At 43.6% G+C, this 25,691-nt stretch overlaps 1 protein-coding gene across 1 annotated transcript in view; it reads right to left on the bottom strand.

Moving 5' to 3' along the window:
- Positions 1–25,691, bottom strand: part of SNTG2 (syntrophin gamma 2) — a 284,599-nt gene that overhangs the window by 105,829 nt on the left and 153,079 nt on the right. The window contains exon 7 of the mRNA XM_069974063.1: positions 4,015–4,102. Coding sequence (XP_069830164.1) covers positions 4,015–4,102 — 88 coding nt within the window. The remainder of the gene's footprint in view (positions 1–4,014; positions 4,103–25,691) is intronic.

Raw genomic sequence — 25,691 nt, 5'->3', positions numbered from 1 at the left:
CTATGCAGGAGCTCAGCTAACACGCGTCTTTCTCCATGCGCGGCTAGGACACGCCCCCCAAGCAGAGCAATCTTCTCTAGGTGTATCTAATGAACGTTCACACCCGGACCAACCAAAACTCTTGACATGTCTTAAGAACACAGAGGGATAAGAGAGTCCAACAGCATCAGGTAAAATGCAAAAAGTTCCTGACTTTTATTACATAACCGAGATTTTGAAACTTTTTGCACTTTGCACAATGCTGTTAGACTCTTAGGGGGGCATTTATTAAGTCCGGCTTTTTTTACGCCGGACTTATAAATGCCCCCGCAGCTCCGGCGCTACGGGGATTTATGTAGAGGCGGACTGCCTCTACATAAATTGTGCGCACCGCCGAAAACCTACGCCAGCTGAGGACTGGAGTAGGTTTTCGGCGTACATTTGGGCGGAACGGATGGTAAATCGCGTGGACTCTGAGTCCGCGCCCTCCGTTCTGCCCACTACACGCCCCCTTTCCGCCCCCCTGGCGTACTCGGCGGAAAGTGCCGATTTGTGAATATTTTATTCGCAGATCGGCCATTTACGTATAAAAAAATACGCAAATCGGTACTTTCCGCCGAAAATCATCCGTTCGCCGGATGATACATGTGGCCCTAAGGGTCTACTTACACAGAAAACTTATCTGCCAAAGATTTGAAGGAAAAGCCAAAGTCATCTCCCCTGATGGGCAGGCCAGGGGGGGGCTAATGTGGGGAGGAGGTGTGGTTTGGGCGGCCGCCCGGGGCCCAAGGCTACGGGGGGGGGGGGGCACATCACGCCGCCCACATTATAATCCGCCACTGACTCTCTGATGTGCGGCTGCCGGGGTGTCCCGTCCTATCCCCGACAGCACTCGCATCAGAGAGCTCCCCGTGCGCCTGTGGCTGTGACTTCCGGCGCACGGGGAGCTCTCTGATGCGCGCGCTGCCGGGGATAGGACGGGACACCCCCGGCAGCTGCACATCAGCCAGGGGCTGCAGAAGGAGAGAGGCTTGAGGGGGAACGGATGGCAGGTGAGTTGTGTTTTTTTTTTGTTTTTTTTTGTGTTATCTGCTGGCAAGCGGGGGACCATCTATAAGGAAGGGGGGGAAGGGGGACCATCTAAAAGGGGGGGGAGGGGGACCATCTTTAAGGGGAGGGGAAGGGGGACCATCAATAAGGGGGGGAGAGGGGGGACCAGTTATAAGAGGGTGAAGAGGGGGACCAGCTATAAGGGGTGAGCTCAGCGTCCGCCCCCAGGCTGTACTTCCAGCACGGCACAGGAGCGCTTGTTAGAGATGCTCCCTGCCCCGGAAGTACTTGCCCTGGCGGACACTGAACCACGCTGATCCCTTCACCTGTGCCCAGGAGAAGACATCTGACGGTGGAGTTAGGTGAGTTGTGGTTTTTTTTTTACAGGGGGCATCTATGGGGGATATACAGGGGGGGGCATCTATTAGGGATAATATAGGGGGGGGCATCTATGGGGGATATACAGGGGGCATCTATTGGGGATAATACAGGGGGGGCATCTATTAGGGATAATATAGGGGGGGCGGCATCTATGGGGGATATACAGGGGGCATCTATTGGGGATAATACAGGGGGGCATCTATTGGGGATAATACAGGGGGGCATCTATGGGGGATATACAGGGGGGCCATCTATGGGGGGTATACAAGGTGGGCATCTATTGGGGATAATACAGGGGGCATCTATGGGGATATACAGGGGCCATCTATGGGGGATAATACAGGGGGGAGCATCTATGGGGGATAATACAGGGGGAGCATCTATGGGAGATATACGGGGGGCATCTATGGGGGATATACACGGGGCCATCTATGGGGATAATACAGAGGGGCCATCTATGGGGGATATAAAGGGGGGCCATCTATGGGGGATATACAAGGGGGGAATCTATGGGAGATATACGGGGGGCATCTATGGGGGATATAAAGGGGGCCATCTATGGGGGAAATACAGGGGGCCATCTATGGGGGATAATACAGGGGGAGCATCTATGGGGGATAATACAGGGGGGCCATGGACCAAGGGGGATGGACAACACATGGGGGTAATTTATAAGGGGCCAACACAGGTGGCATCAGTAAGGGGGAATACACATAGGGGCATATACTATAAGGGGGTCACGTAGGAGGGCTATCCACTAAACGAGGGTGTAAAGGTGCCAATACAGATGTGCAGTTTGTAGAGAGATGAGGATGGGACCAGAGTGAGGAGATTAATATGTCTGTCTGGCAGATTCTGTGGATTTGTGGCTCGGAGAAGTTCTCGTAATGACCCAGGACGGATGGAGAAGAAAATGAAAAGGAAACAACTCCAATCAGAGAAGACGCCCCCTGTGAGTCACTTAATATAACTGTACTATAATTTATATGGTGTACAAAACCTGTGTAGAGCTGAGTGGGATGATGGCATAGTCGTCGATTGAGGGGGGGGGGGGGTCAATCAAAAGTTTGCTATGGGGCCCAGCCATTTCTAGTTACGCCCCTGATCAGCACCCTTCTTTCCTGACATTCTCTGTGCTGCTGGGACCCTGCGACCTCCCCTATAAGATCAGCACCCTCCTCTCCTGACATCCTCTGTGCTGCTGTGGCCTCTCCTATAAGATCAGCACCCTCCTCTCCTGACATCCTCTGTGCTGCTGTGACCTCTCCTATAAGATCAGCACCCTCCTCTCCTGACATCCTCTGTGCTGCCGGGACCTCCCCTATAAAATCAGCTCCCTCCTCTCCTGACATCATCTGTGCAGCAAGGGACCAAAATTATGTTTATTGGGGCCAGCAGGGAGGGGAGGCAGACAGTGTTTATTGGGGACAGCATTGGGGGGGGGGCAGTAGTGGATTATAATGTGGGCGGATTGACCGGGGGGGGGGGCAGGTAGGGTGGACAGCCCGGGGCCCAGGGTACATTTAATCCGCCACTGATGATTTATCATGATCCGAATCTACACCCCCATGGCCAGCTGGATTCACTGAGAGGTGTGCGCCTCTTAGTGAATTCAGCCGCGGAAAAAAGGGCAGGGCCTAATTTAAGACCGGCGTACTTGTTCATAAATCCACCCCTATAGCGCTATATAAAAAGGCAGAGCAAAAAAGCAGCTCCAACCCCTATAATAAGATATAGAATAGCAATCAATCAGATTCCACCTTTCATTTTCCAAAGTGTTTGTGAGGAATGAAAGGTGGAATCTAATTGGTTGCTAGGGGCGACTAAGCCAGTATCACTTTACACCATGTTTTATAAATAAATATCTATCTATCCATCCATCCATCTATCTATCTATCTATCTATCTATCTATCTATCTATCTATCTATCTCCTATCTATCTATCTATCTATCTATCGGTCTGTCTATCTATCTCCTATCTATCTATCTCCTATCTATCTATCTATCTATCTATCTATCTATCTATCTATCTATCTATCTCCTATCTATCTATCTATCTATCTATCTATCTATCTATCTATCTATCTATCTATCTCCTATCTATCTATCTATCTATCTATCTATCTCCTATCTATCTCCTATCTATCTATCTATCTATCTATCTATCTGTCTCTGCATTCTCGCAGGGAGTAGAATTAATCCATGCTTTGTATGATTTTTAAGAAAAAAATAGCATATTCCGAACATCCTAAAAAACACATTCTGGTCCTTTCTACCTTTAATTACTCAGCTCATTACCCGCTTTGCTCCGGAGTGTACAAATTGGAAAAATACTTTAATTCTAAGTATGTGCTGTAAAAATGTAATCAAATGACTTCTAATAGCAAAAAAAGCCAAGCTATGCGATTCTGTACGGAAAATGACCCTGCTGCGACAGCGGGACTAGATCCAGGAACAGGAAGATAAAGACAGATAACACAAGGAAAAAAATATCAAAGTCTTTCATTCAAGACTATCTGTCCAGCTGATGTATAACAGTGTGACAAATCTTTGCATCTCAATTGCAAAAAAAAAAAGTTCCGTAATTTTTTGAAGTTTTCTTACCTAATGGGAGTTTTAGAAATGAAGGTGCTTCCTTGTAATAGTAAACAGTAATGGTGACTTCATCTCCAGCGTTCCGCAGTAAATGGACCTGGTGTGAATTCAACAAACATGAAAGAAAAGTGAAGCCCCACAGACTATAAACGTAATGCATTTGATGGTCTGAAATTTTTGTTTGACTTTTAAGTTTCACATGTATAGTCTCTGCAGGTTATTACGGTATGTAAGATAAAAGGCATAGTGCAAAACATAAAGTTATCGATACTGAAGGAATGAGTATGAAGTAAACACAGTAAGGCTATGTTCACACTACGTAAAAGTACGGCAGTGTTCCACGGAACAGCTAGTCTCTTACGTAGTGGGAACATAGCCTAGAACTATATTTTATGGCTATGTACACACAACATCAAAAATATTGAAAAGGCGAGCGATTTACATATTTAAAAAAACGGCCATTTTTGCCACAATTTAACTGACTGCAGTGGCAATGCATTGAAGTCAAGGGAAGGACAGATGTCCAATGCACACAGTGTATTGAATAACGGACGTTTTTGCCACGGACGTCAAAATAATGAACATGATCATTATTTTTGGACGTCTTTTGCAAACAGCGGACGTTTTTTATTAGTTGTTTACACACAGTTTTCCTTTAATCGCCGTTCTTTCTCCGTCTTTACTAATAAATTGAATGGACTTTTCAATGAAGACGCATCCAAAGTTCAATTAGTAACCCCAAACTAGAATAATGTACAAACACCAGTCATTGCACTAAGGGGAGGTCAGGCAGCTAAAAACGTTCGTTATTTTAGACTCAAAATAACGGACATCATTTTAAACAGAGCTGAAAAATTGTTGTGTGAACATAGCCTCAGACAGTATGTAAAATATACAGGCATCTAAAATACAGTAAGACTACTAGAAAGTCCTGGGGGCCTCTGATAGGGTCAGGGCTACCTCGATTACACAGTGGTCCTTGTGATTGTACTGCTGGGGCTGATAAGAGTGAAACAAGCAGAACACTTTTTCTTTGCTCATACTGGATTTTAGTGGTATGTATGAGGTTAAACAAAAAGAATCAGAGTTATCTCAGATCCCAGCCTCTAGTGTTGGATGGTGGTTGTGGACCTTCCTGGAAATGGGGCTCTTCTGCAGTGCAGTTCTTATTCACCAGAAAGCTGCTGTTTGGAAAATATCTGACCCACATTTCCTAAAATAGTAGTCAGGCTTCTCTTTGGTGCAGGTCCCTTCTCTTTTCTGTTGTTGTCTTTGTCCACTCAGTACTGCAATAGAGATCTGTAATATCCCTGATGTGCTAACTATACCTGCATGGGACCTGGCTGGAAGTCTATGTGGGTCTTAGTTTTGAGCCCTGTGGCCCCTTTTTAACTTGTCCTCAAAGGTTAAACTTCTCCTTTCACCTTTCCCTCCTGATCAATAATGTAAGTGAGCGCTGATCTGACAGATCCATGCTCGCTTATATAGCCTCAGTAAGAGCTGCATATATATATATATTATATAATATATATATTTAGTGATGTTTATGCAGCCCTTGCCCAATACACTACCTCTCCACCTTTCCGGTCTTCTCCTGCCCTCTGCACTCCCGGCTCCACAGCAGCTTTAGAGCAGCTTGTTTAAGTTGACTGACCTTTTAGCCAATCATTGGCCGCTACCCTGGGAAGAAAGCGGAGGGCAGGAGAAGACCGGGAGTGTTGAGAGGGGATGTATAATCGATTATTTAATTATTTACACGTAGGCCGATGATTTTAAGTCCAGACCTTAAGACATGATCAGCCGATGACACGATCATTGGCTGATCGTTGTCTCTATCACACTGAGCGATGATCAGCCGAATTGACCTGATTCGGTTGATTATTGTTCCATGTAATAAGGTCCTCAGACTGCTCTGAATAAAATCTGAACTCAACTCTGACTTCCTTTCTGAAAACTGGCTAAAGAAAGCTGAGCTGAGTTAACCCCATGCATTAAAGGAGAAGTTCAGCAAAAAATTTTATTGCTTTAAATGCTTATAAAGTGTTTTTTCCCTGCACTTACTACTGCATCAAGGCTTCACTTCCTGGATAACATGGTGATGTCACTTCCTGGATAACATGGTGATGTCACTTCCTGCATAACATGGTGATGTCACTTCCTGGATAACATGGTGATGTCACTTCCTGGATCAAATGGGGAAAAAAGCACTTGATGTGCATTTCCCATAATAAATATGTATTGGGGATTTGTATAACTTTTAGGGGCAATGCAAAACTTTGATAAAAATTTTCGCTGGACTTCTCCTTTAAGACACATAGGTTTTGTTGCCGACCCTTTGCCCACCTTACAGCGATTCTTCAATGATGCACGACATACTGTACTCTGTGCAACGCGACAAGGATATGGCGCAAGGAGTGATGACAGTGCTGGACAGCCCCAGGACCTTGACTAGTTAAGCCTCAGGGACTGCCCTAATGCCTAGTTTAGACGGATTTGCATACAGCACGGAAGTAAATCCTGGATGTTTGTACAGTGTATGATTAGCAGTATTAGCACGTTTTCAAACTTAATATCAATTTTTGTGCTGATTGTCTTTAACATGATGTTGTGCAGCCACAGTAGCACAGGCATGTACCATATCTATGTACCTACACCAATATCTACATCATATTCACATGTACAAATATGATCTACTATACATACTTGGGAAGAGTTGGTTTAATTGAAACTTCAAAAAGCCTAGGAGAGGTAAAAAGTTAAATGTAAATTCATTGGTCTAAAACAGAGACGAGAATATAATTTTCACACTTGGGTGGCAATAGGACAATAAAGAAGCCATTAGTTAATAGAGTTGGTTTTAAGTGTCTGATCCCTACACTTACCCTGTCATACACTATCTGTCATACACACACACACACACATACATATATATATATATATATATATATATATATATATATATATATAGCTGTTCTTCAATGCAACAATTAACATGCTATACTCACCTCCCCATGCTCCCCACGTTTCTTTGTTCTCTGCTGACAGACTCATCTCTGCAGTGACAGCCCACTCAGCCAATCACTATCTGAGACGGGACAGCATCGCAGCCAGTGATTTGCTGAGTGAGGTGTCACTGCTGACACAAGTCCGTTTTGGAAGTGGCGACTAGATTGTTTTGCAGGGGACCCAATGGCGCCACAGAGGGGGCGTGGGTAGGTAAGAATAGGATGTTGTATAGAAGGGCGGCAATATAACAAAGGTTTTAACTGCCGGAGTACCCCTTTAAGCCTACCAGCCACCAGGGCTGTGTATGAGGACAAGTATAGAATTTTTAGAGACTCAGCCATATAAATAACAGCATTATTATATAGTCATCCTTCTTCAGGGGCACAAGGCTCCTGTCACTCAGTTAATCAGTGCATTTCAACCACAGTGTTACTGAATGGTCACACCACTTAAGCACTGTATGTTTCCATGCTAATTACTATGTTAATAAGGCCGGCAAACTGCATTTAATTATCAAGAATGGAGCGCGTACCATTAGCTAATCAGGGGAAATGATATCCTCATGCTTCAGAATATGCCGAGGATCCAATATATTATGACTGGTTAATTAAAGTGGTAAAACAGGAAGCACTTTGGTCTTCTGGACGATGATTAGATTGCAGGCCAATAACAGCGAAAATAATCTGACGTCAGATAGTCATGGATTAGATATTAGGGAAATTATAATAATCATCTTTATGTAGATTGCATGGCGTTAGAGGGTGTGTGCAGGGACATATGAGACTTTAGAGAGTAACAAACTATCACTTCAAGAGCTTACAAGAGATCACAAGAGCTTACTATCAGTGTTCGCTTTAAGCTGCGGGGCGCGCGGCCGCTCAGCTCAAAGGGAAGCCCCGCTTACTTCCGCCAGCCGCCCGCTCAGTGGCACAAAAGCAAAGTGAGTGACAATGTGTAATTTGTACATATCGCCACTCACTACTGTACAGGAGTGGAAAATCCCTTCTCCTGTACGTACATTCCGTAGTGTACTACGTAATGTGCGTACAGAAGCAGAGACTCCCTGCGTCTGTACAGAAGAGCGGTGCATGTCATCTCCTGCGGGCAACACGTGATGATGTAATGTCATTGGGCGCTGCCCGCGAGAAGCAGATGTCAATACAGGACAAGCAAGAAGCCGGTCAGCGTTGGAACGGAGGACAGGTGAGTTGGATTTTCTTTTTTTACTTGGACTTGGCAAGGACAAGGGGCATTACTTTTGGACATAGGGTTTAATAGGCTTGAGGTAGTTTAATTTACTAGAATGCATCCAGAGGGAGAGGTTAACTACAACACTGGGGGCAACCTGGAAGGGACAGGGGTTAACTACAACATTGGTGGCATCCTGAAAGGAGCAGGGGTTAACTACAATACTAGGAGCATTCTGGAGGGGACAAGGGTTAATTACAACACTGGGGGTTTCTTGCAGGGGGTAGGGGTTAACTACAGTACTAGGGACATCCTGACAGTGGAGGAGTTAACAAAATACTAAGAGCATAGGAGGTGTGTGTGTGTGTGTGTGGGGGGGGGGGGTTCTAAAATTATATTGGGGCACAGGGGCCCTTAACTAATATATGTGCTGGAGCAAAGAACCTGAAATGTTTCTCTCACAGATTCTGGAGAGAGGATTCATGCCCAGGAGAAGTCTTCAAGATGGCTCAGCCTGATTCGAAAGGAAAAATGAACAACTGATCAGAGAATACGCCCCACATGAGTCACTGGATATAACTGCACTGTAATCGCATAAAGATGCAGATCGGATGTTGTGTAAACTAATATAACTACATTTCTAAATATTGCATCCAATCGGCAACAGACGTACATGTGAATGTACACCGACTGTCTCACTAGAGTTAGTGGTAGAGTTGCTTCATTAGACTAAGGTACCAATGTTCCTGTGTTGAGTTTTTGGTTTGTCCAACTTTGCTTTAACATTCAGCTCACATTGTTTACAATCTATGAGAAGAGAGAGACACAAGAGAAGTGAGGAGCCTCATCACAAGAGCTTACTATCTATGAGGAAATAGGAGACACAAGAGGGGTAAGGGTCATGATCGCAAGAGCTTACAATCCGTTTTAATCAGATTACAAATACAGGAACAAACTGCATATAAGTGCATGGAGTGTGGGGAACATTGTTCAATTGGTTGTCCCACAATTAGGACTTTTAAAGGGAACCTGTCACCACTCCTGACCTGACTCCTGTCTGTTATAGTAAATCCTTCTATTCCCCATGAAATAACAATACTGGATCACCTATTCTTATAGCTGTGTGATGTGCCGTTCCTCTGTTATTCTTACTAGAATTGTATGACTTAATAACCAACTGGGTGTTACCAACTGGGGGGCGTGCCCTTACACTGTGTGACACTGTCAGCTCTCATTGGATATGAGTTGGCTATGGAGTCATAGATTTCTAGTAAGAATAACAGAGGAACGGCACATCACACAGCTATAAGAAAAGGTGATCCAGAATTGTTATTTCATTGGGAAAACAAGGATTTACCATAATACACAGATCAGGAGTGGTGACAGATTCCCTTTAAGTATATTACTGGGAAGAGAAGTGTAAATGCGGCAACACCCATGGTCTTCATAACAACACTCCACTATCTCTGACAGCTCTCATATACAATGCATGGCATAGAAGTCCAAAGTAGTGGATAGGAGATTTAGTTCCCCATTCCTGTAGATAGGGGGAAAGTCTTAATATTTTCATAACCCCTTTAAATGAAGGTATCAGGCTCTATTAAATGGTGTAGAAGTTGGAAGCTGAGTAATAGGACAAAAGTTTATAGCTAAAAGAAACAAGAAAAAACTACAAATTGAGAAATTGATGTACAATACAATAATTTCATGGAGTAAAATATTAAGTTCCATTTACCTTAATTCTTAAAGCTTTAGTATTCCCTTATTATTATCCTGGGGCCACTTACACTGTGCTGAAGGTTGCTGCATGTCCATCACTTTGGCAGGTTACACCATTATGACAGGTTTCTTAGTGTAACAGTATGGGGGCTGGGGGTAATTTTGTGTATTGTGAGACAATATATTTGCTAGATGTCGTCTACATACATGTATATCACTGGTATTCATGATGTGACTCCTGTTATTGGTTTTATGGGGAAATAGTATTTTCTTTTTATTTAAAATGTATAGAAGTGATGAATAATTAAACCTTCCTAAACATATAATGGGATGGTCTGATGGTCTCTCCTTGCTCCTCAGCGCACCTCCATGCAGAAATCAATCAGCCTAATTTACAATAACCACGACGTAAAGAGAACATAGAGATGATTTATCGTTATTGCACCTTAATAGCGCGGTCAAAGAGGAGAACCATAAAGAATCAAGTGCAAATAAGATAGAAAGAAAATAAAATATGCATGTGAGATTGGGATACAAAATAGATAAAATAGATAAAGATAAACTGAACTAAGAAGACATTAATAGGTAAAAGAAAGAGTACAAAAGAAAGAAGTAATAGATAAAGAGAGGGTAGAGGGTGAAGAGAGAGAGGGGGAGAGGGAGGGGGAAGAGAGAGAGAGGAGAGAGATGGGGAAAGGAGAGGGGAAAGAGAGAAAGAGGGGGGAGAGGAGAGAGGGGGGAAGAGAGAGAGGGAGGTGAGAAAGAGGAGAAAGGGGAGGGGGAGAGAGAAGGGGGGGAGGGGGAGAGAGATGTCCTTGATCGTATGTGAATCCTTCACAATTCTTTGTTTCTTCATACATTTGACCTAAAACTAAAACTGAGTACTTAAAGTAGATAAGGAGAACCAAATCATACAAAGGCGTTAAAAAAAATATTAGACTTGATATTGATCCATTGTAACATATCTGTCAGGTGCTTTCAATCAATGGGATGACAATTAGGTGTGGGGGGTGCAGCCTGTTTTATTTAAAGGAGAAGTCCAGCGGATTATAAAATCCTGCAGGAGGCAGGGGCAGGGAAAAATGATTACAAGTACTGCTGGAGCAGCCGCGAAACCCCCGCCGGAAAGCATTGTTCCCTGAGTTGTGATGATGTCATTACTCGGAAGAAAAGGTCTGTCCTGGCTGATGGACTGGCCACTTAACCAGTTAGTGACTTGAGCGGTGTCCTGCCCCAGTCACTGACTGGCTGATCAGCCACTCCATCAGCTGGGTCGTGGCATGTCAGCTTCAGAGATCCCATAGCCTGGTAGGGGTCCCATGGCCAGCTCCACCGCTCACCGTGGGCACAGGGAGAGGTAAGTCAGTACTTGTAATTAATTTCCCCCCTGCTGGCTGCAGGATTTTATAATCAGCTGGACTTCTCCTTTAAAGAGTATCTGTGATGATCTACACTGACCCGATAGGCATGAAATCTATTCTGGTACTGGACGTTCAGATATCCATGGATATGACCACACCAGGTTGTTTCCGTGCACAAGCCCCAATCTGATCCAATAGCACTAGTGCAATGAACTGAGTTGGCAGGGTCGTATCTATGGATACCTGAACTTCCAGAGCCAGAATGGATATTACACCGATCTGGCCAACGTACATCCTGAAAGGTAGGCTTTAAAGAACAGGGATCTATGAAAGTGTGATCTTTACAACAGATGTTGGTGGATGTACAGTATAAGATGGCATGAAAATTGAGACCTCATGGGAAGAGTTATTGATTCTCATCAGGCTGGAAAAGGTTAAAAAATCATCTCTAGAGTTTGGACTCCACTAGAGATAAATGGATCCGAACAGTAAAGTACAGATCTGTGCCCAAATCCAGACCTTTATATGGATTACAGTGCGGAAATCCATGTTCAGTTCCGGCACTCACTTAAAAAAAAACACGAAAGTTTGTTGAAAGCTTGAAGGCTGTGAAAATGTATTGCAATAGCCTTTTACTAATTGGGGAGAATGAATTATACTTACAGTCCCAGGCACAGGTCTTTTACGTCTTTTACCTTCCCCAGACCAGCAAACAGTACTTATTGTGTTTCAGTTGTGGTCCTGCAATAGCTGCTCAGCCTATCAGCAGCTGCAGCAGTGTCTAGCCTCAGTCACTGATTGGCTGAGGGGACACTGCAGGAGCAAAAGTGCTACATTAAGTGCTGTGTGTCTGCTCTGATGAAGATAGAAGACTGGTAAGTATGATAACTCCTCCCTCCTCAGTCTAGCCCCATGTGCTTTAAGTGGGGATGCATAGCATGCTCACTTAACCCCCTGGAGGCCAGATTGTTCAGTCTGGCCCCTGAGGGGTTAAGTGGGGATGCAATGCATTCTCACCTAACCCCTTGGAAACCAAACTATTAAGTAGGGAGGTTATGTCTTTTGGGGTCCAAACCATTTTATACAAAGGAATGGACTAAAATTCCTCCAAGCTGATGTGCAGGATTAATAAACAATTATTGGAAATGTTTAGGCAACTATTGCTCACAGCAAGGCTTCAATATACTTTTACCACACACAGATATTTGATCTTTTAAATTTATTCTACTTTTAGGACTGATGTAGTCTAGTGTGAGTGTCAAATTTGTCTAGAAATATAGAAACTTTTGAAGCTTTCAAAAACTTTCATACTATGTGAGAAATAGAACTCAAAGGAAAGCAGCAGTTTTAAGAACATTGAACAAGTGCAAGGAAATATAAAAACCCAGGTCACCGTTTCAGTAGTAAGATATCAGGAAGTCACCAGTGTAAGGTGGATTCAACATGATGATTTATTCATCAAAGTGTTTACAAGGGCAACATCTCAGCTTCCTCCTGGATTCATTTTCTGTCTTGAGAATGTTACCCTTGTAAACCCTTTAATGAATAAAACATTGCTTTGAATTCACTTTACAATAGTGTGCTGCAGTAACTTAGGGATGTCTAGATAGATAAATTGATTATCCAGAGTTTTTCATGTTAACAGCGACATTACATACATCCTAGAATACAAGTTACCTTGACATCAGGTAAAAGCAATGCTGCAGAAGCATATAGTATTGCTTACTTTTCTGCCCTGGTTTTGAAAAATACTTTTGTTTTGTAGATATGTGATAATGACCCCTACTATGTCCTTTCTCTACTTCCTGGCTGAGCAGTTGTTCAGTATAACAATTCCCAGAATGCATAGCTTCCTCTGAGGTTTCTATCACATGCTCCCTGCTTTTTCCATCCCATAGCACTCTTTCCAGTTCTCTGCCCCATAGCAAATAATTGTTCTTCAGTAGGTAAATCCACGGTACTTGCTGCATTCATTTCCTGTCTGTTCCTCTTCCTGGGGCATCATTCATCACAAGGCATTCTGCTGTAATTGTAACTCTTTCTTCCCTAAATGCCCCAATAAAGATGTATTTGTATGCTCTAGGAACTGGAGACAATACAACACCAGAAAAGAAAGAACTACACAATATCCTGACAAGGGTTTTTCAAGTGAAAACACGCTAAGATTTTGTACTATCCGTGATAACACACTATTACTAAGTTATATATCTAAGGGGTGATCATTTTAAATACAATTTTCTTACCTCAAAGTACCAACTTAAAGAGGTTTTTCTTGGATAATAAAATTAAATGCAACTGTTAGGACTAGGATCGTGCGTTCGGCTTCTAGCGTTGCCGATGCGTAAGGTCAAAGAATACATAACAACCGCTCAGGCCGGTTGCTGGGGCGCGACAACGGCGTCCATAGCAGCCGGACTGCTTTTCATGTTTTTTACTAACTCTGCTCTGCTACCCCTTATTGCAGCAGTGGCCAGGGTGCTCTCCCCTGGCTGATCAGCATAGCTGTAGTAGGTTTCACTAATTGTTGATTGACACGCCTGGGGCTGGGACTACAGGTTGCATAAGTATCCTTCTCTGTCTTCCACCCCTTGCCTGTGAAAGTGTCTAGTTCGCTAGTGTGCTGGATCAAGTGTTTTTCCCTGCTTTGTATTTCTAATAGCTTGACTTCTGGCTTCTGACTACCCCTTGGACACGTTTTTGTACTGCTCGACTGTTACTGACTCGTATTCCTGACCTTGCTCTCATTGTGTTTTGTCTGTCTTGTTTCGTTTAGTGTTGCACTTTAGTAGGTTAGGGATTGCCGTCCAGTTGTCCGTTTGCCACCTAGGGCATCTGAGGCAAGTAGGTAGGGACAATGGAGCGGGTGCCAGCTTCAGGGCTCACCTGTCCTTGTGTCTCTCTGTCCCTATACTATTAAGAAGAGAAAGATTTAGGAGTAGTGATTTCTGACAGCCTTAAAATGAGTCACCAGTACAGCCAGGTGGTAGGGTAAGAAAATTGTATGTTGGGCTGTATATATAATGGTATGCTGGGCTGTTTATATAGTTGTATGCTGGACACAAAAACAAGAGGATACAATCTGAGGTTAGCTGGAGGGAAGAAAGATTAGAAACAACATGAGGAAATATTTATTTACTAAAAGAGTGGTTGATACCAGGAATGTAAACCTGACTGAGATAAACATATATCTATCCTAAGATAATATTAACCCTTAGGCAATCCTGGACGTACCTGTAAGTCCAGGGCGGCGCACAGGTGTTCAGAGCGAGGCCGCGTGGCGGCCGGGCTCTGAATCGCCGCGGTCCTGGGTGCCGCATGATCAGATGCAGCCAGGCCCGCTTCTGCCATGAGGCGGAATGAGTAATCCGCCTCAGGCGGCAAATTCTGCGTTCCTGCAGGGGGCGGCAGACAGCAGCCCTGCAGCCGCTTGCCTGTCCTGTCACCAGCGCTCACCACTGTACTCCGCCGGGCTCCCGCGTCATCAGCCAGCATCTCCCTTTGCCCTCCAGCCTGTGGTGAGTGTCGGCAGGGGCTGCGGTCGGATCGGAGCGTGCGGGAGCGCCGGGTGGGGGTATTTCTATTAGAGCTGCATTCCCATGTCGAGGAATGCCTGTAACCGGAGTCTCCCCTGCCCAGACAGCATCAAAGATGACAGCTGCATCCGATTACCTGATGCAGCCATTCCCTGGTGTCTAGTAGCGGAGATCGCCATGTCTTGTCCTGGCCGGGGTCTGCGCCGTAATGGCGCTGATCCTGGCTCGGCATTTGGTTGCTTCCGGCTGCAGCAGGCAGAAGCAATCAAGTGCCTATCTCATTGATCTTTGCTGTATATCTATGCAGCATAGGTTGCAATGAGTGATCAGTGTACTTATACTAGAAGTTCCCCATGGGGGCTTCTAGTATAAGTGTAAAAGTAAAAAAAAACCTGTTATTATTAGTAAAAAGCCCCCTCCCCTAATAAAAGTGTGAATCACCCCCCTTTTCCCAGGTTATAAATAAAAATAAATAAATAAACATGTTTGTTATCGCTGCGTGCGTAATCGCCCAAACTATCAATTAATCACATTCCTGATCTCGCACGGTAAACGGCGCAAGCGCAAAAAAAAAAAAACAAAGTGCAAAATTGCGCATTTTTGGTCGCATCAAATCTAGAAAAATTGTAATAAAAAGCAACCAAAAAGTCGCATATGCGCAATCAAGGTACCGATAGAAAGTAAACATCATGCCGCACAAAATGACACCTCACACAGCCCCATAGACCAAAGGATAAAAATGCTATAAACCTGGGAATGGAGCAATTTTAAAGGGGTAGTGCGGCGCAAAAAAATTATTCACAGAATAACACACATTACAAAGTTATACAACTTTGTAATGTATGTTATGTCTGTGAATCGCCACCTTCCCGTGTCCCCCCACCCCCGCACGTGTACCCGGAAGTGTGGTGCATTACACATTACCTGATCCGTGTCGAGGGCCGTCCGCCATCTTGTGCCAAATGTCATCTTCGGACGGACGGCCGAGTCGCTGCCGCCCGACCCCCCTCCGCCGCGTCATCAGCTGCTCAGTCGCGATTGGCTGAGCACAGTTATGCTCAGCCAATCGCGGCTGAGCTTCGGATGCGGAGCTGTTCGCCGGCCGCCCGAAGAAGATGTCACTGAATGAAGATCGGAGACGGGTGTCGGCACGTGACAGGTGAGTATAGCGCACCACACTTCCGGGTACACGGGTGGGGGGGGTGGGACACGGGGAAGGGGGTGATTCACAGACATAACATACATTACAAAGTTGTATAACTTTGTAATGTGTGTTATTCTGTGAATAATTTTTTAGCGCCGCACTACCCCTTTAAGGAACATATATTTGTTAACAATGGTTTGAATTTTTTATCATCACATAATATAAAAGTTATACATGTTACATATTGTTGTAATCGTAACGACTTGAGGAACATACTGTAGATAACATGTCAGTTTTACCCCAGGGCGAATGGCGTAAAAAAAAAAAAAAACTCTAAATAAAAGAAATGCGTTTTTTGTTTTTTTTTCCAATTTCATCACACATTGATTTTTTTTCTGGTTTCGCCGTGTACTTTATGCAAAAATTCAGCCTTTTATTGCGAAGTATAATTAGTGACGCAAAAAAAAAAGGGCTTATATGAGTTTCTAGGCGAAAAAATGCAAGTGCCATGGCCTTTTAAGCACAAGGAGGAAAAAACGACAACGCAAAAATTGAAATTTGCCCGGTCCTCTAAGGGTTAAAGGAAATAATATAAGGTCCGACTAGACCTATATATAAATCCAGGAATTGATGAATCAAGCTAAGTGACATTTTCTTTCTGCTGTCCTTAAAGTGAATGTACCATCAGGTTTTTTACATGAATTGACTGGCGCCAGAGACGGGGGCTGTGTCAAAGAGAGGATATCATCACACTGGGTGACGGTGGACCGGCCAGGCCGCTGCTTGAGAATAGACCGGTGCCATGTGCGGGAACCAGGGGGCAGTTAAAAAAAAAAGACTGTGGTACCGGCATCCCCACACTGGTGCCGATCCATTCATGTAAACAACTTAAAGCGCAACTATAAAATATTTTTACAATTTAGGTTTAGCTAGTTTAGGCCATTGTAAGAATTTTTGCAATTTAGATTAATTACCAAAATGTAACCGTTTTTTAAATATATGAAGCTGAATGTCCCCTTATCTGTGTGTTTGCCTCTCTGTTACTTGTGCAAAACTGTCCCGCCCCTCTGAAAATCTGTACACTGCCTAAACAGCAGTTAGGTACGGATTGTCAGCAAGTCACATGACAGGCAGGGAAGAGGTATCCGGCGCTCTGCCTGCTATGTGCTCCAGTAATGATTCAGACACCGGGGCACATAGCAGGATGTCATTCAGTGATGAATGCCTGAATGGATTATATTAGACCAGACCAGACCTTCCTCCAACCCCCTGTGGCATCATCCCTCTCCTGTGTGTCTGCCCCTGCTGGAGATCAGTCACTGTTACCAGGCTATGTGGTAAACAGGAGACCCCAGCACTCTTCCTTCTATGTGCTGTGTTATCTGATGACACCGGAGCCCACACACAGAAGCAAAGCAGGAGGAGAGCTCCGGTCCCCCTCCCGCTCCTTCCCTTGCTTACTCTCACCTTGCACTGGATGGCAACCTCCTCCGCAGCCCAGACACTTCTCCTCTCCAGTATCTCTTTGGTTTTTATGACCCCCTCCCCTGATTCCTGCACTTTTCCATGTGTTGTGGTATCTGTACACCAAGCACATAGAAAGAGGAGCGCTCCGGTCCCCTCCCTCCTCTGGTCAGTCTGACACCTTTTCCAATACTATCTGCAGGGGTGCTGAATCTTACCCCACTCAGTGGGATGAGATACAGTGCCTTAGTAGATGGTATTGCACAGAGTGGGATTAGATACAGCACCCGCTGCAGATGGTATCCCAAACAGTGGGATTAGATACAGCGCCTTAGCAGTTAGTATCGCTCAGTGGGATTAGATACAGTGCTTTAGTAGATGGTTTTGCACACAGTGGGATGAGATACAGTGCCTTAGTAGATGGTATCGCTCTGTATCTAATCCCACTGTGTGCGATACCATCTGCAGGGGTGTTGTATCTAATCTCACTGTGCGATACCAACTGCTAAGGCGCTGTATCTAATCTCACTGTGTGCGATACCATCTGCAGGGGGTGCTGTATCTAATCCCACTGTGTGCTGTACCATCTGCAGGGGGTGCTGTATATAATCCCACTGTGTGCTGTACCATCTGCAGGGGGTGCTGTATATAATCCCACTGTGTGCTGTACCATCTGCAGGGGTGCTGTATCTAATCTCACTGTGTGCTGTACCATCTGCAGGGGTGCTGTATCTTATCCCACTGTGTGCTGTACCATCTGCAGGGGTGCTGTATCTTATCCCACTCTGTGCGATACCATCTACTAAGGCACTGTATCTGGATCTAATCCCACTGTGGTACCATCTGCTAAAGCACTGTATCTAATAATGATGATGATAATAATAATAATAATAATAATAATAATAATAATAATAATAATAATAATAATATTTTTTATTTATATAGCACCAACAGATTCTGCAGCACTTTACAATTCTGGGGGGTACATACAGAGACAAAAAATAGAAGTTACAGAGATATACATATAATTACCCATACATGAGGAGTGAGGTCCCTGCTCGCATGCATGAGCTTACAGACTATTAGGAGGGGGTTGCAGAGGGGCAAAGTGCATCATTGTTCTTATGGTCCGGCCATCTTTATAAATAGGGCAGTGCAGGTAAGGGGGGGTGAACCTGTCACCAACCAATGCAATGCCTGCATGCACAGGTCTAAGTGCTTAAATGCTTGGCGTGTGTGTATGTATGTGTCTGTGTGTGCATGCATGTATGTATGTGTCTGTGTGTGCCTGTGTGCTGCTGCTGGTGGTGGTAGTAGTAGTGGTGTGTGTGTGTGTGTGTGTGGGGGGGGGGGGGGTGAGGGTAACAGTCAAATTAGGGAACCTGGTAAGCCTGCTTGAACAGATGAGTTTTGAGGGCACGTTTGAAGCTTTGGGTATTGGTGGTGAGTCTGACAGTCTTGGGTAATGCATTCCATAGAACTGGTGCAGCTCTGGTGAAGTCCTGGAGACGGGAGTGAGAGGTGCGGATTGAGGTGGATGTTAGTCTTAAGTCGTTAGAGGAGCGTAAGGCATGGGTATCCCACTGTCCAGTGTGTGTGATACCATCTGCTTTAGCGCTGTATCTAATCCCACTGTCCAGTGTGTGTGATACCATCTGCTAAGGGGCTGTATCTAATCCCACTGTCCAGTGTGTGTGATACCATCTGCTAAGGGGCTGTATCTAATCCCACTGCCCAGTGTGTGTGATACCCTCTGCTAAGGTGCTGCTCAGGAGCCAGTGGATGGAGGGATCAAGCAAAATAAGAGATTGGGAGACCATGCCCACTTTCACACAGGTGGAGGCTACGCCCCCTTTCACACAGGTGGAGGCTACGCCCCCTTTCACACAGGAGGAGGCCGCGCCCACTTTCACACAGGAGGAGGCCACACCCACTTTCACACAGGAGGAGGCCACGCCCACTTTCAGTCAGCCAGGAGAAAAATTCATTTAAAAAAAACTGGAGATATCTTAGTAAGCACAAAAGCTAGGAGCACAGTTTAGGGCTCTTTTTAAAGGGTAACACGTGGGCTCTTTGTTTGAGCAATTTCATTTTTTGGCTGCTTAAATTAGAGTTACGCTTTAAAGCATCAGGTACATTTGCTTCAAAATATGTCCTTATATTCAATAATAAAAATACCAAGACTATATATACCGCACTAATCATTTACTGTCTCTGTGTATTCACTGTGAAAGAAGCAACGTAAAGTTGTTTAAATAGAAAAATCCCTCCATTTGAAGAAAGTCTGCTCTCTATACAGTCTGTAGATGTGTAACCCTGAGGCTTCCTATCGTTTCATAATGACATATAAATGTTCCTCTAAATCTACAAGTAAACATGGTGATCTTTCGTGATCTTAACCAAAAGAAAGTTTATTTTAATAAGTTAATGTAACTCAAAGTCTTTGGTAATGTAAAACCGAAAAAGTAACTTTTTCAGCTTCAAACGAGGGTGAAAAAAAAGGAGATGTGCCAGGTCTTCATTCCGGGCCTGTGATGTTTGATATAACGACTAAAGGGAACATAAGCGCTGACCCGAGATGATAATAAAGTCATGATTAAAACACCAGGACCGATTATGTGTGTTAGTTCAAAGGGCTGTGTGCACCTTCGGAGTAAGGGTGAGTCCTGACTGCGAGGCCTTCAGTGACCGAATACAGTTCAAAGCCCAGGCACAGCATTCTGCCGTTCTTTGTTAATACATTGTCTTTGCATTTATATTCTTTAGTGTTTTACTATGCAAGAAAAATGTAACATAATGGCTGAACAAGGTAGATTCTGCAAAATGGGTCCAAAGGTTCAAGTGTAAAATTAAAATTCTTCTTCGGCTGCAGATCTGGAGACAATATTAGAGGGCTGTTCTTATCTATCTGGGATTAGAAAAACACATCTGCCTTTTTACAGATAGGGCACCACCAGGGGCGTAACTACCACCATAGCAGCCATAGCGGCAGCTGCAGGGCCCATGGCGTCAGGGGTTCCGGCAGGGCCTGCCTCCTAGTTTAGAAGTAACCTGAGCCCACCCACTCAGTGTACTCCTGCTTGTCATCCCAGTCATAGGCTCTATACAGTAAGCTGGATAACCACAAACTTGCTATATAGAGACAGTAATTATGACAGGCAGGAAGGTGTAGAGAAGCAGGGCCGCCTCCTCCACCCCCTATGAGCTCAGGATTCTTCCAGCTCCCCTCCAATGTCGGAACAGAGGAGAAGGGGTGAATGAGCCACATACTGACAGCTGCTGCAGGGGAAGAGGAGTGACTGTAACCCACCTGAACAGCCCTGGAGGTTCCCTACTTAGCAAGTGAGTGTACTTGTGTGTATGTACATGTGCATGTGTGCATGTAGTGTGCCTATCTGTGTGTATGTATAAGTGAATGTGTGTATGTGTGTGTATGTTTGTATGTATGTATGTATGTATGTATGTATGTATCTATCTATGTATGTATCTATGTAAGTAGTGTTTCTTTTTGTGTTTGTGTGTGTATGTATGTATGTATGTATGTATGCGCAATTTGTGTGTATGTATATGTGCATGTGTTTATGTATGTAGTGTGCCTATCTGTGTGTGTGTGTGTGTGTGTATATATATATATATATATATATATATATATATATATATAATTTAATGTGTGTGTATGTTTGTATGTATGTAGTGTGTGTGTGTGTGTGTGCAATTTGTGTGTGTAGCCCGAGTTTTCCCTTTGAGTCCCACAAGAGCACTATGTTTATGATATGGAATTGTTCCTGAAAGAGAACCTGTAGCATCTATTTTCATGCCTCTGTTTATTAGCAATTGGTGCTGTTATTGGGGTGCCCATTATGTTAGGGCTTAGACAGTAAACAGGGTGCCCACCACCGTTTAGATGTTAATAAGGATATCATTAGGCCCCCCATTGTTGAGAACAGTGGTGGTCATCATCTTGAAGACAATTTCCTTAGCTTACTGTGTCAGTTGAAGCTTTCTGTGTTGAGATGCCCGTGTTGAGACGCACCGCCTGACTGACCTCAGGACCCCCCACCAGAAGCCACGTTCTCCCGAGTTGTAATGATGTCACGACTGATAGACAGACTGCTCCGCCAATCAGTGACTGGAGCAGCCTCCTGCCCTAGTTACTGACTGGCTGAGAGGGTTGTCTATCAGCAGAGTCGTGACGTCGGCTGAGAAGAACATTCCGGAGGCCAGTGGGGGTCCCGAAGCAACGATCCGGTGCTGTACAGGCATGGGCAGAGATACGTTTGTTATGTTTCTTCCTGATTCTTCCCAAAGTTATAGTAGTCCCGGACTTTTTTAAAAGGAAATGCTGAGCAAAGCTAAAAAACAAGGGCGGACAGGGGGTTAATGAAGTATCGCTTTATTGTTATGTTCCCACCACCCCCTGCTTTCCTAGTTTTCTTTTCTTTTTTTCTTTTTTTCAATTTCCCCGAAGTTTAATAGATTATAAGGCATTACTGCCATTTCTCTCTTTCAACATTCCCCATTGACCCTTGCAAGAACTTTATTGTAAAAATACAATAACTTAATCTAGCTGGCATTGCATACATTTCATAAGGGTCACTACATAACCTTTTTTTTCGCAAACCAATTGTCACAAAAAAAGTTACTATTACAGACTATAAATGTGTCATTTCTAAAGACATGGCAGTGTGGTCTGCACCATCATTAATGATCCTTAAAACTATGAACTTTGCTGATCCGTGGAAATATTTTATTTCTCTAAATGAAGCCCGGCTGTCTGACTAGCCTCAAATTATCAATACCACCGCAGCGGTGCTAAACCCTGAGGAAGAACGAAATCTGTTAACAGTTTTATAGACTGGCGGATGTCACCCAGGAGGCAGGATTCAATTTAAGTTTCTATTAAAGGTTAAAAGATGTATATATATATATTGCAGATCACTACCGCAGAGCGAATTGAAAGTTTTGATGCTCTCCAGGCTAAATGAGAACTTTATATTTAAAATTTCATACATTTAACCTTCCTACCACAAAAAAAAAAAAAGTTGTATAAAAAAAAAAACACAGCTCAATGTGAAATGACCACAGGGTCCTAACCCATGAATATAATTAAATTACATCTTTAAGGGGTGGCATCGACCTTAAAATATTTTCATGCTGGTCTGTCTTCACCGAGTTCACTTAACATCCAGCTGACATTTTCAAAGGAAGGTTTCTTCAAATCTTTCAAAATTTGAATTTTTTTTCAAAACAACAGTGATTTTTTGTTTTTTTTGTTTATTATTATGACTTCTACTCTAAACAGGGAGATCACAGGTAAGGTTAAGCTCACACATAATGTTATGGCTAAAATGAACCCCCCCCCCCCCCCCCCAGCTGAAATTGCAGATGTACATATAGCAATTTTTCTCTTTTGTTTGTTGAGATTTTATTTTTATTTTTATGACCGTTTTATCAGCTATATATTTTTTTTACAAGGCTTTTTGGACATACTTCAGGACTTTTATGGCTCAAAGTACAGCCCTAAATGTGTGCCAAAAACACAGTTCTAATACTTAATTTTACAGCCATAACAATTGCAAATCTAAAATTATTATGTATATGAACATTTTACTATTGAGTTTAAATAAGCTGAATTGTAAACAATGTATCTGTGTTTTTTTTTTGTTGTTTTTTTCCCTACAGGTCTAAAGTCTCAGGACACCCTTTTATGTTAGCAACCAAAGGAAAAATGACATATGTGAATGATGAGTGAGGGGACCTATCTTTTATGCTATGTCTAGAACATGACCACCATCTTGAAAGGTGCCATATTGGATCACAGGCAAGTTTATCAAAGAAGCAAAGATTAGCAATATTGGATCCAGCACCTTCAGCTCTGTGTTCAGCACCAAGGAAAATTTCAACCCGTCAAATTACATCCACTTACCTCCATGGCTTCAGCGCTGCTCCCTGTCCCCCGGTGTGTGGCCACCTTTTGGTCTTGAGACATGATGTTGCTTGGCCTGCTCAGCCATTCTTCGGCTGAGTGGTGTTCCATCTCTACCACTCAATGGCTGAGCGGACCTGCCACATCATTTCTCAAGACAGGGATGGGGCAGTAGCAAAGCAGCAGTATTGGGGCAAGGGGAAGTAAGTATGCAACTGTTTTTCCCGACCTCTTCCTGGGCATTGCCAAAAAAGGTGTCCTGGACGCAATATAATACCTCTTAAGGGCTATGTTCACACACCGTAAAATAAAAAAAAACATACAGACATAATGTTGAGGTTTAAATATGGCTGTATTTTCAATGTAATAATGCGCTCCATTGAAGTCAATGGCGAACTGGTCCGCAGTGCACACACCGTATACATTGCTTTTGCAAAATACAGCAGTTTTTTTCCCCCAACTTTTACACATTGTTTTAACTCAATATTATGACCGTACATTGATATTTTTTGTACTGTGTGAGAACATTGCCTAAATGGGGCGCAACAACTAAGCTGCGGGTAGTAATGACAAACTAATGGATGATGGGAGGAATTGGTACTTTTTACATTATTTCTATGGGATCATTATACCTTCAAGGTGACACCATTATGTTTGTCTTTTCTGTGCTGTGATGAATGTACAGTGTACACAGTGACAGTTTTTATGCGCATTACGCTTGTAATGTGATATTATATAGTCAAGGTGTCATGGTGTGCATTAACCCTGCGCAGTACTTCACCATTGTGCATTCAATGAATAAAATGATGAGACTTTTCATGGAGTAAAGCCCCATCCAAGTTTAGACCCCACTGTAAATTGTCACACCCCTGACTAAGTCGCTGTAAGGCTATGTTCCCACAATGTCTTGTTTTGGGGAAAAAAGCCTTTTTAAAATGATCTTGATCAATATTAAAGGGGAACTATCAGCAGGTTAGACAAATTTTTTTCTAATCCTGGATAATCCATTTGAAGTGATACTGTCACCGCCTACTCACTCTTAATTTCCTCCGTGGACAGTGTCACCTAGGCGGGGCTTCACAGCAGTTGGGCCCCAACTTCCTGTTCGAGAGAGGTGGCCTAACTGCCATAAAGCCCCGCCAAGTTGACACTGTCCACCAATGATTTTAGAGCAGAAAGAAGACACAAACAAGTTTTATACAGGTATGTATCAATTGTGCAGCATATAAGCCTATGGATGATGCAGAGAGTTATACATAGGAGGGGGGTGATAGTATCACTTTAAATGCCATCGTTTGCAACTGCCATAAAGCGCATATAATCTGCTACACTGTTTATACAGTACATTAAGTGTTTCCAATACAAATATATATAAAATAAAAAACTAGACTATTTAAAGGCCAACAAGCATATTATTTCTCCTTTATGTGCTTATAAAACATCCCTTTTAACCTGGCTATAAAGGTTACAATAATCTCCCAGTAATAATAACCATCTGTAAATGTTGTTTTTTTCCCCTGAATATATAAACTGTAACTTATTATAAAATTGTAATTTCACAGTAATAATAATCCTGAAAAAAATTGCATAATGTTTACATGGTGAAAGTGCTGTGGTGTGAGCCGACAGTAAGGCTCTTATCATCATCTAATCCCCTCATCTCTGTTAATAACCTGATATTATCAGACTTTCATTAAGTGCTGTGCAAAATCCAGCATCATCTGGTCTATACACTGGAGTCAGGACCATCCATTTGCCTATGGGATTTATTCCAAGGTTTGTTCAGTAAATAATAATAATAAAAAAAAGTAATTAAAAAGCATTGGCTTTATTGGCCGTTGCTGGTTACATTCTTGGCTGCATGTATTAGACACTTAAAGGAGTACAAAATAAAAGTTTATAAATCAACAGATGCCAGGAAGTTATATAGATTTGTGAAAAACTTCTATTCAAAAATCTAAAGTCTTCCAGTACTTTCAGCCAGTGGCGGATTAAATGTACCCTGGGCCCCGGGCTGTCCACCCAACCTGCCCCCCCCCGGGTCAATCCTCCCAAACCGCCCACATTATAATCCGCTACTGCCCCCGACGCTGGCCCCAATAAACACTGGCTGCCTCCCCTCCCTGCTGGCCCCAATAAACATAATGTTTGGTCCCTTGCTGCTACCCCCAGTAAACATTGTCCACCCCACCTCCACTGCCCCCAATAAACATATAGCCACTTGTTCACCCGCTGTTGCCCCCAATAAACATATTGCCACCTGGTTTCCTGCTATTGCCCCCCCACCCCACCCCCAAGGTCAGGAGAGGAGGGGGCTCATCTTATAGGGGAGGTCACAGGGTCAC

The sequence above is a fragment of the Dendropsophus ebraccatus genome, chromosome 6 (assembly GCF_027789765.1).
Source record: "Dendropsophus ebraccatus isolate aDenEbr1 chromosome 6, aDenEbr1.pat, whole genome shotgun sequence".
Taxonomy (NCBI): Eukaryota; Metazoa; Chordata; class Amphibia; order Anura; family Hylidae; genus Dendropsophus; species Dendropsophus ebraccatus.
This window is presented reverse-complemented; position numbering and strand designations above follow the sequence as displayed.